We start from the raw sequence: 14221 nt of genomic DNA on the forward strand, positions 1-14221 counted from the left end.
CACTTGTAACTTTTAATATTATCTAAGTAAAAAAATCTATTTCATCCTACCAAATGCTAGGAAAATTTGACAGAAAGTGGAGAACGAAAGTGTTTTAATGGGAATAAAATGTTTCTATTAAGACTAGTAATTATATTAAGAATGTGTAAATATTAAAGTGCTCAGGTCATCCCTTTGCTATGCCCTGAATACATCTTGAAAATAAAAAGAATATAATTTAATTTCATTTAAAGTATTTAGGGTTAAGTACATTCAAATAAACATTTCTTAATAAATCGCTATAAATTGAAATATAACTGTCTGTCCATTCATTACTCTGTACAACGCAGGTGTTCCCACAGCACAGGTATCGTTAAATTGATACTGCCGCGGCTTAAGCACTATCGGTTGCAGTTAGACACTTTATACTCGTGTTTGCCAGTTTATATTGTGGATTGTTTTGTTATATTATAATTAATACTGTGATAAATTATTATTATATTACCTAAGCATATTATTATTAAAGTGAGTTCGATCGCTCGCTCTGGTAACGAGGCTAAGCGCGGCGTTGAGTTCCGTAATTTGGCATTCAATGCTTGGAGAATTTTGTGGAAAGTGAGAACGAAAGTATGTTTATGAATAGGGAGTGTCTTAACACTAGGTTCTCTGGGCCTGGTACCCTGCTGCGTCCCGGACACCTGAAGCCGTCGTGGCCCAATATCAGAGCGTCTTATTGTAAACGTATTGATTAGGAGTTCGTTACGGCTACTTAGAGGAATGAATTATTTCCTAAACTCATTAAATATATATAAAAAAAAAATAGTATTTAACTATATCGAAAATAAAAAATAGGCATTATTCATCCAAAGGCAAAGCAACGTATGAAAAACTACCGCTAGACTATAAGAAAACCTCACAACAAATAGTATGAATCAAAAACGACTCACAAAAGGCGCTTCCACAAATCTCTGAGCAAACACAAGTATCTCTCAGAAACTAATAACAGTTTCAAAACTCAAATAAGTGTAACAGACATTGCCATATTGTTTTACATTTTTCATGTTTGTATTTAATATGGGTGTTTAAGTTAGTTTGTGGAGGAAAAATTTGAATTTTGAAAAGTTTTATATTACTGTGGGAATGAAGTTGTATTAAAATTTAAGCTTAGCGTAATTTGGGCCCGCCTCTTGGGAATCTAGTGTTAAAACTCTCTGTTCCCATTAAGATATTTCCATTATCCTCTTTTCGCCCAATTCTCAAAGCTTGGATTTGTCTCGTTACTAGAGCGAGGAAATTAATATTAAATATTTCATTCCCCTGAGTAGGAATTGAACCCACAACCGTCCCGCTTGTGCCTCTGCGTCAAAACGGTGTCGGTGTGTAGTGGTTTCTCTTATATAAAGAAACACTTTTAAACATATAAAAAATATCGATCTAATTAAAAACGCAAAGAAGTTTAAATAAAAACAACAAAATAAAAGAAGTTTTACTTAATAATAAAAAAATATAACTTTAAAAACTTTACAAAGCTTAGGCTTTAAAAGGAAAAAAACACATTATATAATCCTAGAAACATTTTTGTGAGTACATTTTTAATAACGTTTAGAGTATCACGTTCCTTCCAGAAGGCATTCGTCGTAAAGTTAACTGAAATACATTTTCAGTTATATTAAATTTGTTGAGCATTCAGAATTTGCTTATAAATGTTATTTTGTAAAATACTTCTCATATTTCGTATTGTGAGTTTTTAAAATATTTTTTTTTTACCCGCATATAACAGGGTAAGCAGAGGGAACGTTTTGTTAAGACTGTTCTCCATTCCCCACGAGGTCACTCAGCTCGCAATTAAGGCAGGCAGGGCAGAACGAATATTTTGACCAAAGGTTCTCTCTGCCTTATGTTTGCGGAAAATTGTTAAAACAACATAAATAACTCAATTGAGTTCCGCCTGAGTGGCGGAACTCAATTGAGTTATTACACACATTGCCTCCAGAATTCGGCAGAAATTAAAGAACGGAAGTGTCTTAATGGGAACAGAGTGTCATAACACTAGGTCCCCAGGTCTCGTCTGCATACCCTGCTATGTTAATAACTAAAGGCCGTTAGATTTATTAATTGTGGAATGGTCAACCTGCGGCAGTGTTTCCAGGTTGATACGAGAGGTACGTTAAATCGCGTCTATTTTCACTTTAAAGTGTAGCAACCCATCTGTCGTGGACAGCAGTGGTTATTTACTATTAGGCGAACCGTACGCTCGTTTGCTTTCTTTTTCATAAAAAAAAATAAAAAAATTTTTGTTGCTTCACGCTGTATCCTGCAAACAACAGGATAGGCAGAGGAAACCTAGTGTATTAACACACTTTAGTATTCACTGTTCCCCACTTTCCGCCGAATTTTGGTAGCATTGCGTGGTGAGTGGTGAAACTCTCTTTGTATGAAACAATGAAATTAATGAAATGAAAAATATTAATTAATACATAAAATTACATGAAATGGATAAAATTATAAATTCATACAAGCCAAAATTCATTATAGAAACAGGGCTTTTTGGACGTGACCCGAATTGACAACGAACCTGGTACCCTCAGATGGACATCCCAAAATTACGCATCACGAATATACGGCAACTGTCACATATGTCATTTTTCGCGCAATTTAACGTGGGCGTGGGGGACGATGTTCGTGCTTAGTATGATAATAACATAGGGGATTTTTTTTATTTGATGGGACTGTATGGAATGTTAATGTTTTTGGAATGGATGTATGTATTCAATGGGGCTTTTGTTAAGCAATTATTTGTGAGAATATGTTTATTTATTTTTTTTATTTACTTTACCTTTATCCTGCTATGTGTCTAACTTTAAACTGAGATGGCAGATGGAACCTAGTTAATACACTCCATTCCCCACTTTCCGATTAATTTTTGAGACACTACATGTTGAGCACCGTAACTCAACGCCGATATTTTAGAGTAAATCATTAGAATTAATAGATTTCTTATGTTTTTAAGTTGTTTTGTTGCTAAATTTTATAAAGTGTTTATAGAATTTAGCAGTAAAACAACTTAAAAACAATATTTGTACTACATAAAAAAATCTCTTAAAGTGAATAAATCAAGTCGCAAACGACTGAAAACCGGATCAGACCGGTAATCCCTACCCTAGTAACCGGTTGTAACAGGATTTAACTGGATATAACCGGTCCGGGCACCTGCGATAACGACCTGGGTAGGGTGGCCAGCAGGGCTGAAACTATGGCACAATTGTAGTAACGATAGTAGTGGAATACATGGACCTATAATATTAATTTATACTTGTTTGTCTGTAATTATCACTATTTTTTTGCCTTTTAATAATTGAAAACTCAACAAGCAATATCTTAAATTCGTACGGAAGGTAGAGAATGTAGTGTCTTGACACTAGGTTCTGGTATAAACCTAAGAAATTGTATGAGACTTCTCTCTTACTACCTACCTATTGCCTACTGACTGCCACCTGGAAATAATATTGAAATTTAAATAAAGTTAATATTTTGTACTTTAATCATTTTATTGGTAGCAACGTTTTTTATGCCTACCGTACATGATTAAGTTACAGCCATGTAAATGTATCTTTTTTAAAATAATTACTAAGCTCACGAATTGTGATTGTAAAAGCGACTGGTTAGATCCCTAGTCGAGGAAATAAAATATTTATTTAAATTTATATTTTCATTTCTTCGTTATAGTGTTAAAGCAAAGCGCGGCGTTGAGTTCTGCCACTAAACACGTAATACCTCAAGAATACGGAAGTGTCTTAATGGAGAACGAAATGTTTTACACTGCGTTCCCAGGCTCCCCCTCCTACTCTACCCAACATATTTTGTTATTCAAGACATTATGAGTCAAATAGCATAGGAGGGAGAAGGGAAAATTAAACTCATTTATTTTTAGGATCGGACCTACAAACATCAATATTTGCAGTCAGGCACTGCGTTAAGATGTTTTATAATATTCTAAATCAAATTTGAACTCAAAAACAAAATTTTTCTATAGGAAAACGTATTTCTTTCTAATTTCCCATATGTATTTATAAGATAAGAATAGGGGGGTGTATATACTACATTCGCCTGGTAACCCTACCACGACCGCAGGGTTTAGTTTGCTAACTTGCTCATTCGTCGACCGATAGCAACTATCTTGGTTCCCCAGTAAGAAATTTATGTAGTTCGCGATTTGCTTTTCAATCCGTTTGAGCGAGTCCAAATTTATTGGGTTCCTTTAAGTAAATGGTGGGGAAATAAATCAATAATCAATATAAGAGGTTCCTCTTTTTAGTGAGTTTTTGGGGATTGTGGTATTCTGTGTTAATGGATTGTTGTTATATATGTCGGATCATTTTTAGATATGAAAACAAAATATATTTCAGATTGTTTTTAGAGATTTGTACGTCAAACGAGAAAAAGAAACCCTTATAGGACTTTGTCACAAAGCTGATATTAATATCAAATATTTAGGTCTACGATCCCTTGTAGCACAAAAAAAATAAAGCTTCTAAGTGAATATAATCGAAATATACGAGAATTTCTATGCGTAATTTTTACTGCATTTAGTATTAAATTCGCGCATACTAAAAACCTATAACTCTATACTTGTGGGCTTTCAGAAATTCTTGTTGACATACAAGCTTGAAATTAGTTCGAAACGCATTTAACGCTAAAAATCGGAGAGAACATAGTGTTAAAACATTTCATTTTAGACACACCACGAGTTGAGTGTAAAAGTTTTACGTTTAAAACTATAGAACTATTTATTTCTAATTTCCGTCCATTTCCGTCCATCTTCGTTAAAGCGTAATTCACTTCTATCCTGCACTAATGAATCTAAACGTACTCGTAGTAATCAAGAGATGTTTGCTTGTTCCGCCACAAATAAAACCATGTCAAGGAATTTTAGTTGTTTTATTAACCATCGACGCAAAAGGAGGGTTATGTTATAAGTTCGACGTGTCTGTGTGTCGTCGCGGTGGTTCTTAGCTATATTTAGTAAAAATCGGAATTAAATATTGCTATATTCAACATACATAATACGTATTCCCTTTGAATTTGAGATAAATGCTGTAAATTGATTTTTTTTAGCTTCTTACTGTATCCCGCACATAGCAGATAGGCAGAGAGACTCGGAGAACCTAGTGTTGAAACACTCGGTTTCCATTAAGACACTTCCGTTCTCCGCCTTCCGGTGAATTCTGAATTACGTGTTGACTGGCGGATCTCAAGTCAGCGCTTTACCTTGTTACCAGAGTGAGGAAATGACTGACTTTTTAAAAAATACTTTTTCATAATTTGAAGTAATTACCATTCTTAATGCGTTTTTCCCAATAAATATACAAAAACAAAACATATTCTAAGTGAATTTCGACTTATCTATAATGTTTAAGCATTAATATTCAATATCGTACCTCTGGTTCTATTGTAATTCCTCACGTACTACTATAAGCATCTTTGTTAGATCCATTCAAATAAGCTCCTAAGTGTTTACAAAACACTCTATTATAACTTAGTAGTAGTTAGTTATATACTCGTAGCTCTTCTAGTTAGGTATTGGTTCTAATCCCGATTAGAGCAATTTTTTTTGTGGATTTTGTGAAGTTTTAGTATGGATCTTTAAATAATTGTTAATTGATTTATTTTATGACAAACTTTATTTACTTTTATTAAATACAGAAATTAATAACCAATTTCTAATTAGTCTTATGTACTTTTTTTCCGTGTAACAGGATAGGAAGAGAAGACGTAATGTTAAAACACTCCGTTCTCCACTTTCGAGATTTTTTCATAGACATTAATTAATATCTATCATTTGTTATTAAATCGTTTACTTCACATTAAACTGTAACCATTTTCTATAAACTGAAGGGTTATTGTTTTTAATTAAACCATTTTCACACCACGCTCGTTTATCTTCCTATCTGTCAATCTTGTCTTGAACAGTGTAATTTGAATTTATTTCTTGAATGAACTAAATTTTCTTCGCATTATTCTTCTATAATTAATAGGTTTTTAATAATAATTAATTATGACTTTATTTTTTTATATTTTAAAGGTATTTTCTTAATAGATGACGCGACATATCTATACTAATATAATAAAGCGGAAGAGTTTGTTTGTTTGTTTGTTTGTTTGTTTGTTTGTTTGTTTGAACGCTAAGATCTCTGGATCTACTGGATCGATTTACTTTGTTTTTCTTTTGTATGAAAGCTGCATTCTTCAGAAGTGCTATAGGCTATATAATATTACATTATACATATATTCTAATAAATTAAAATACTTTCTAATTTGACATGCAATTTATTCTGCCATGTTAATAACAAACGTCGTCGCTACGCGACCGCATTCGTTACCGTGACATTTTGATATTCATCCTTATGAAAATAAATATAATAGTCACTTTAGCATTTCATGTAGATTGAAATTATATTTCTATAGAAACTATATTCTTATATTTCAAGCAGGCGTAGCCGCGTCCGGGTCCGCTAGTTCTTGTATAAAAGAAGATAATTAATGTTATAATTGCGTAAACCTAGAAATAGCAAAAAAAGACAGATTTTTTTGGTTTTTCTGGCACATAACATATATTATACGTAAATAAAGGAAACCTATTGTTGCAGCAATGCGTAGAGTGACGGAACTAAACGCCGAAAAAAAAATTAAAAAAATTAAATCCTTCACCGTCCACTACCTGTAGTTAACGACAACAAAACGTACGTGACATAAGCTAAATAAGCTCATCAAGACCAACCCTTCAAAGCTTGTTCTCACAGATTCATCACAAATTACCAGAAATATTAATATTCATGGAATAGAGGCTCTTAATTAATTTAGTTAAAGTAAACCACGCGTTACGTTGTCGTTATAGAATATATATATTGAGTACATTGAGGGTTCCCTCTAATGGCACATTCCTAGTAGATTGATACTGTTGATAGTATATCATTATCAACAGAATCAATTTATGTGCCATATGGCACAAGGGTGATAATAGCGCTACAGTTGTGGGTTCGATTCTAACTCGGGGGGATGAATCATTATTTATTAATATTTTCTTCGCTCTGGTAACACGGTAAAGAGACGGATTCCGCAACTTAACAAGCAATGCCTTAATAATATCAGTCACTTCTTACTTAACCCCACCCGTAAATAGAAATACGACGAACTCCATAGCTCAACGCTTCATCACTCCTTATCAATGTCTAAGCTTCGGGCAGGAAGCAGATTACAGAGTGTTTTAACACTAGGTCCTCTCAGCCTATCCCGCCATGCGGATTAAAGCATAAATGTGAAACAAAATCATAACAAAATTTTTCAGCTTATTGATTCCAATTATGACCACGTTTTACATTGGGGTTGAAAATCATCGGTGAATTCGCGAAAAAACCGACCGAACAGAATTTTGATACAATACATGGCAAAGAATTAATTAAAGTTGAATTGGTGAAACGTGATCGGACTTTAGCGTTGAATGTGGAAATGAAAACTGTAAAAATGTATATAAATCACATTATTTACATTGTACAGGTGGTGTAAGGGTTTTTATATTGTTTTTTGTATGCGAGTGTTTTAGTATCACGCTGTATCCCGCACACAGCAGGGTTAACATAGGGAACCTAGTTTAGTGTAATACTCCATTTCCGATTTTCCGCCGAATTCTGGAAGCATTGCGAGTAGAGTGGCGGAACCCAACGCCGCGCTTTGCCTCGACAGAGCGAAGAAAAGAAAATATATTTTTTTAAAAAAATGAACTAAATATATTTTTTCCTGGACTGGGGATCGAACCCATAGTCAGTGACATTTTTGGGCCCCTGCGCCACGACTGGCTTCAGAAACTCATTTCTCCCTAATATTACACAACTCGACCTACTTCAAATTTCCGAGCATTATGAGATCAGTTCGACAAAGTAAAGAAATAACTCCAAAACGTAGATCCAAGTATAAATTTCGTAACAAACAACCAAAAGTTGTAGGCCCGAAGTATTTTCCAAATATAAGTAGAGTGAAGAGTTGGGAGTCGCCCTGAGGCGGGGATTTACTCTGGAAGTAAGTACAGTGAAACTTTTTAATTAAACCTTATTAATTGGAAGCCCATGTGAGGATCAATGTAATCTTTTGAACTTCTAGAAGAATTAGGGGGAGAGATTTGATTTTGTTTTTAAGTGAAACGAGCCAAGATATTGTTCTCTTGTTATGCTGTTGTTTGTTGAGAATTATTTGCTTGTGCAATTTGCGATTCTCCAGATTTCGAGGACTTATGAATTGTCATATATTTGATTTGAATTTATTATTAAATTTTTCTTATCTGCATGAATTATTTAATCATATTTCTTTACTAAATATCTAAAGAAGTACCGTAGTAACTGTAACATAGATATATTCGAGTCATAAGCCAAATACACATTTGATAAAAAACATCAACACAAACTCATCTGTCCCGCACAAGCATGCGACTGTTATCATGACAGGCTCTGGGTTTAAATCCTATTCGAGGGAATTAAATATGTAATAGTTTCATTTCCTCGCTCTGATCAATGAGGCAAAGCACGGCTCTGAGTTACGCCATTCAATACGCAATGCCTGCAGAATTCGGCGGAAAGTGGGCAATGAAAGTGTCTTATACAGTACTACGTGCGGGATACAGCGTGAAAGTGGAAAAAAAACCTCATCAGCTGATTTTATGAAAAAAAATAGAATAAAGTATTTCCATTATTCTTTATTTCCTGCAATCTTGTTAAAATCTAAATATAACAGTTACAGCAGATAGCGGTGCTTCAGGGTCCCTCCTTGAATAAATTTTTCCGTCAGTCTTAAAAGAAGTGCAATTTGTCGTCGAATCCTCACTGAGGAGTAAGCCACTTATATCAACAAAGCTGTATCATCGTGAATTATGCTGCATTTAGAGGATCTTCTCGTAGGTAAAAGAAATGGTTTTAGTTTAGGGTTTCTCGGAAATGATATTAATATGTATTAGAGAGTATATTTTGGCTATTTTTATAATAATTCCCTAGGTTCCCAGGTTCCCCTACCTACCTGCTATTTGCAGGAAAGGTACAGCGTGAAGCAAAAAGAAGCCTTGCCATCCGGCACGTACATTATTAATTTTCGAAATTTAGAAATTAAATACCTAGAGACAATTATGTCTATTTCTAAGGTTAGCAGATAAAAAAATAAAACATTTATAGCTGATAATTTTGAGAAACGCATCTATAGTGTAGTGTCTTGTTAGAACAGGCAAATACCGATAGTAAAAAATCCCGAGAGGAATCAAACCCGCATCCACCGCGCTTACAGTCACATTGACATTCGAAACCCCAATATGCTCCAATACACATGTAACTGAATATAGAAATAATATTTAATTCATACTAAAAATTATGCAAATTGTTGCACAGATTATATACGATTTAGTAATGGTTAGTTTTATTAATATTACTGTTATAATTATAGTAATACAGTATTACATTTAATTCTATAATATGTTTTAGCTATTAATTAGTACATGTGATTGATTTACCTAATATTGATATAGGAAATGTATTTATCAACAATTGTGGTCGGGGGTTTGATTCTAGTTTTCATATTAATGGTTAAATATTTGTATTTGATATTGGTTAGACGTTAATTAATAGACAGTAAATGCTGTGTGGATATTTTGAATGGTAATGCAGTTAAGATTTTTAAATGCTGTTGTTTTTAAGGTATAGATATTGAAGCCGTGGTGGTGTGATTGTAAACACGACGATTTTAGGTTCAATTTCCACTCGAGACAACGAAATATTTAAATGTTTTATTTTCCTTGCACTTGTAACGAGGCAAAGCCCGGTGGAGTTCCACCACTCAACATGCAATGCCGGCAGAATTCGGCGGAAAATAAACAGAGTGTCTTCACACTTGGTTCCCAGGTTCCCTCTGCCTATACTGCTATGTACGAAAAGCAATTTATCATTACCTTAATCCACAACCATCGCGTTCAGCCAGGCTTTCTCCCATGATGGCCTCAGCATTAGCACCTCAGCTATGTTAAAATAATCTTTGCACACCATAGAAATACACAAAAAATACACGCAAAAGATCGTGCAAAGTGGAGTAGGTTGAGCAGGAGGGCAGACCCTGGCAATAGCCGGGATTAATGCCAGGAGGAAGAAGAACCATAGAAATACAATATAAAATACTTAATTATAATTAATAATTGCTTACTTTATATTATTCAGAAAACAAAATTCTGCTTCGGACATCCCATGGGTACCAGAAATATACCCATTATTAAAAAAATCCAATCACCAATAAGTGGTCCTACGAAAGTCCCAGGACACCAAACAATCTTGTTTACAAAGACTGACCTCGTTTGTAAATCTTTACAGAGGGGAAATTCAATTTGCTCTTAATTGATAATGCAGATATTTGCTATTCCAGTAGAGGATCCTACTCCTAGCATGTTCCTCCTGTTTGTAGGTAAAGCTAGATCTATACAAATTAGTTCTACTGTAGACTCACCTTGTGCTCGCGAGCGTTCAGCTCGATCCGTACTGTGATGGTGATATTTAGTATAATACTGGGATCGGTAGTAAGAGATCATCGTGGCGTGATGATTGCGGGTTTAATATTCTTATTTAGTTTTCTCTCGTCGCTTCGGATAGATATAATTTTCAGTTTAGTTTCTTTTCTATTTAAGTATTTTTTATGTTTTTATTCTTCTTCTTTCTATTTTAGTTCCTGAATCAGTTTTATTATTTACTTAGCTTACACACTGTGAGTGCATCCGTACGCCTAGGATTGGCTAAGATTAGTTAGCTTTGAAAGCTGATCATATAAAATTATTTTTTTGGGTTATATCAAAATATAATAGAATAAATTTAGAAAGAAAATTTAATATAAACCATCTTCTAAGCAGGATTTGGACATACAATGTTAGACTAAATCTGTTTCTCTTTATCTTGAAATTCATATATTACTTATTACTCCTAATATCTTGTATAATATTTTTATACAATTTTTAGACTAATATTTATGATACATTAATGACACATACAAATTTTAACATTTTAAAATAAATATTTATCCTTGTTACAGGATTTACAATCGGAAATCGAAACACACCGCGATGTGTACGCTTCGCTCACTGGAACCGGGAGGAGGCTGCTCGGGTCGCTCTCCTCGCAAGAAGACGCCGTGATGCTGCAGAGACGGCTGGACGAGATGAACCAGAGGTGGCATCATTTGAAGGCTAAAAGTATGGCCATAAGGTTAGTTGTTAAAATTATATTATGTAAGATTCTATGAGGATGGATGTTTGTTCCGCTTTCCGCAAGCAAAAAATGCTAAACAGATTTAGATAAAACTTTACAGTAGTATAGCTTATATATCAGAATAACACATAGGCTATAATTTATATAAGTTATATATAATTTAGCTGTAACACAACAATACTTAAGCGGGCGAAGGCATTTGTATCGCTAGTGATTACATTATTTTCATTGTCTCGCTCTGGAAAATAAAGCGCCGCGTAAAAACGGAATATATCAATACTAGATTAAGGGAATCGCGTGAACGCGTGTGCGTGATATGCGGGAAAAAACGTGAAACTGTAAAAAAAAGAAACATTGTCCAATTTCCAAACGAAAACCAGAATTATATTATTCCATTGCGACAGCCTCAACTCAATAGTTTTCCACAATTTAAAATTCAAAGTGAACCCTAAATTATACGAAGATACCCGTTATGCTGATTCGTTTATAGCGATTGCAACGGCAGTGGTATCGAACGGTGCTTAATATCAATTAGAGTCGCATCGTAATTGGCTTAGCCGCGGTTTGACTGATCACCAGAGGCTAACCAGGTTTAGGTATTCGAGTGGTAGAATTACCGCTGTCGGATTATTGGAAGATGTGGAAGTAAGAAAGGCTATATGCAAGATAATAATATATTATGAAGTTTAGGAAGCATGTGAGTGTTTGTGATCGTTGTGAGTGAGTTTTCCAGTCAGGGCAATTAATTATTTTCAATCTCAATTCCGTTCTCCATTTTCCGCAGATTTTCGATATACTCTTAATTAGATTCTCTTAATATTCCCCCGTGAACGTGAAGAAAAAAAAATTAAAACAAAAATAAAATTCCATCCTAATTAAATTATTACTACTTATTTATTCGAACTATTACTTAAAAAAAAGTTTAATACAAAATATGAACGTTAACCCTTCCACCGTATTTGGGAAGTATCGGGGAACCTTTTGAACACTCCGTGACAGTTATCGCGATGACATTTGTAACTTTTCAATTAGCCAAACCAAATTAGGCAATTTACAGTCGACTGTCGAGCGCACGCCATTGACGTGCCGATAAATATCTGTCAGAAATTTCATTTCCTCCCAGGGGCCATTTCTCACTCGTCCACTTTTTGAAATGACCAATTGTTGAAAAGAATGTTATGAATAAATCTCTGTTGAATTTACAAATTTTAGGCTGTGCTTTTTGGGGAGTGTTTTTGTTTTAGTTTAAATGTGTTTGTTGTGGCGCGGGGTGCTAGCGTGCGATTGTAAACGTGATGCTTGTGGGTTCGATTCCCACTCGCGGGAATGAAATATTTAATATTTTCGCAGAAAATGGGAAACGGAAGTATCTTAACGCCTACATTACCTTTGCCTGATCGTGATATTTGCGGAATTTTTCCTGCCATGTGCGAAAGTGCGGAACTTCCTCTTTCCATTTAAAAACATTTCTATACAAAATTTCATAAATACGTAGCTAAAATACCTTTTTTATACGAAACGAAACTTTTTCCATTAAACTTTGAATATTAAATTTCGTCAAAAATGAAAATAATTATTCGTCCAACTATTCGGCCTTTGAGCCGCGCGGCTTGAGTGAGGCATTCCTTGGATTGTTTCTGAATTTGGTTATGTGAGCATGTTATCATTTTTAGAAGAATTATAATTTATGTTACATTTAGGTACGATTGTCTTGAAATGGCCAATTGTTGAAGAAAAATTATCGTATTTATTGTTGGAAAGTGGGGAACGGAAATATCTTACGAAGTGCCTTAACATTAGGTTCCTAGGTACCCTCTACCTGCCCTTTTTTTTTAGTTTTATGCAGAATTTACAGGATATTGTGTAAAACTAACAAAAAGGATTCTTTAAGTCACTCTTATATAAAAATACCTTTATGTTCCTGAAGGAAAGAGCAGGATTGAGTTTTCTAGGATCAGAGTGTCTTAACACCACATTTTCTCTGCCTAGGAGAGGTAGGTTATTGTGAAAAGCGTGAAGCTGTTAAAAAAAACTACTTTTTTTTTAAAATAAAACATCACAGATCTAAACAAACATGTAATATACTCATATATGTAATACTCACTAACAAATTCACATGTAATGAATATTGGGTTGTAAAATCGTTTTACGACGTTACACAGTAGCAACGAGAAAGGAAAGATATCTGCTTTATTACCTTTCAAATACGTATAAAAATATAGGGTGGGGTGGTAGTGGATACAGCGTTGTCTGGTGGAAGTTGTTTTTTATCTTTTTAAATTCTAGAATAGGCTGAAAAATAAAACCTAGTTATATATTATTCTGTTCTCTTCTTTTTGTGTTACTAGCGGGTTATGGTAAAATTGTTTAACTGTTGATATTTAACGCTCATTCCTGTCTCTGGTTTTCATTTCCTGTCTCTGGTAACGAGGCAAAGGGCGGCGTTGATTTCCGCCATTCAATGTCCTAACACCAGGTTCCCATGTTTCCTCTGCCTATCTTGTTAAGTGCTAGACGCAGCCTTCCTCCTGGCATATTTTGTTTGACGTAGAATTAAACCTACAATACAAGATAATTACGAAACTTTTACATAAATAATACAAGATATTTAATATATTATTTTTTTATAATATATACATTTCTTTATATCTAAACTCTCTACACTATTTAAATATCTGTATTTATATTATAAAACTAAAGAGTTATCGCGCTAATATCATAAACTGCTGGTTCCAATTGAAAAAATCCTTTTGTGTCAGAGGCTACAGCTTATATTACATGGCGTTAATCGTTTTAATGTTCTCTATCGTCCCGGTTATACAAATTATCTTAGTTATTTTCCAGCTAATAGATAACTATTAGCTATAAAATTATATAATGTATTTTCGTTTTAATATATAAATTTTAATTTAAAATTTATATAAAAAATAATCGCTATGTTCATCTATATAAGAATTCGTAATTCT

At 33.9% G+C, this 14221-nt stretch overlaps 1 protein-coding gene across 5 annotated transcripts in view; it reads left to right on the forward strand.

Annotated features, from left to right (window-relative positions):
* Positions 1–14221, forward strand: part of Dys (Dystrophin) — a 455408-nt gene that overhangs the window by 361403 nt on the left and 79784 nt on the right. For all 5 annotated transcript variants that reach the window (XM_085190316.1, XM_085190313.1, XM_085190314.1 and 2 more), the window contains one exon: positions 11080–11252. In XM_085190316.1, coding sequence (XP_085046442.1) covers positions 11080–11252 — 173 coding nt within the window. The remainder of the gene's footprint in view (positions 1–11079; positions 11253–14221) is intronic.

This window comes from Heliconius melpomene, chromosome 9 (assembly GCF_056956725.1).
Source record: "Heliconius melpomene rosina isolate 202511_hmr_F chromosome 9, ASM5695672v1, whole genome shotgun sequence".
In the NCBI taxonomy this organism is placed as follows: Eukaryota; Metazoa; Arthropoda; class Insecta; order Lepidoptera; family Nymphalidae; genus Heliconius; species Heliconius melpomene.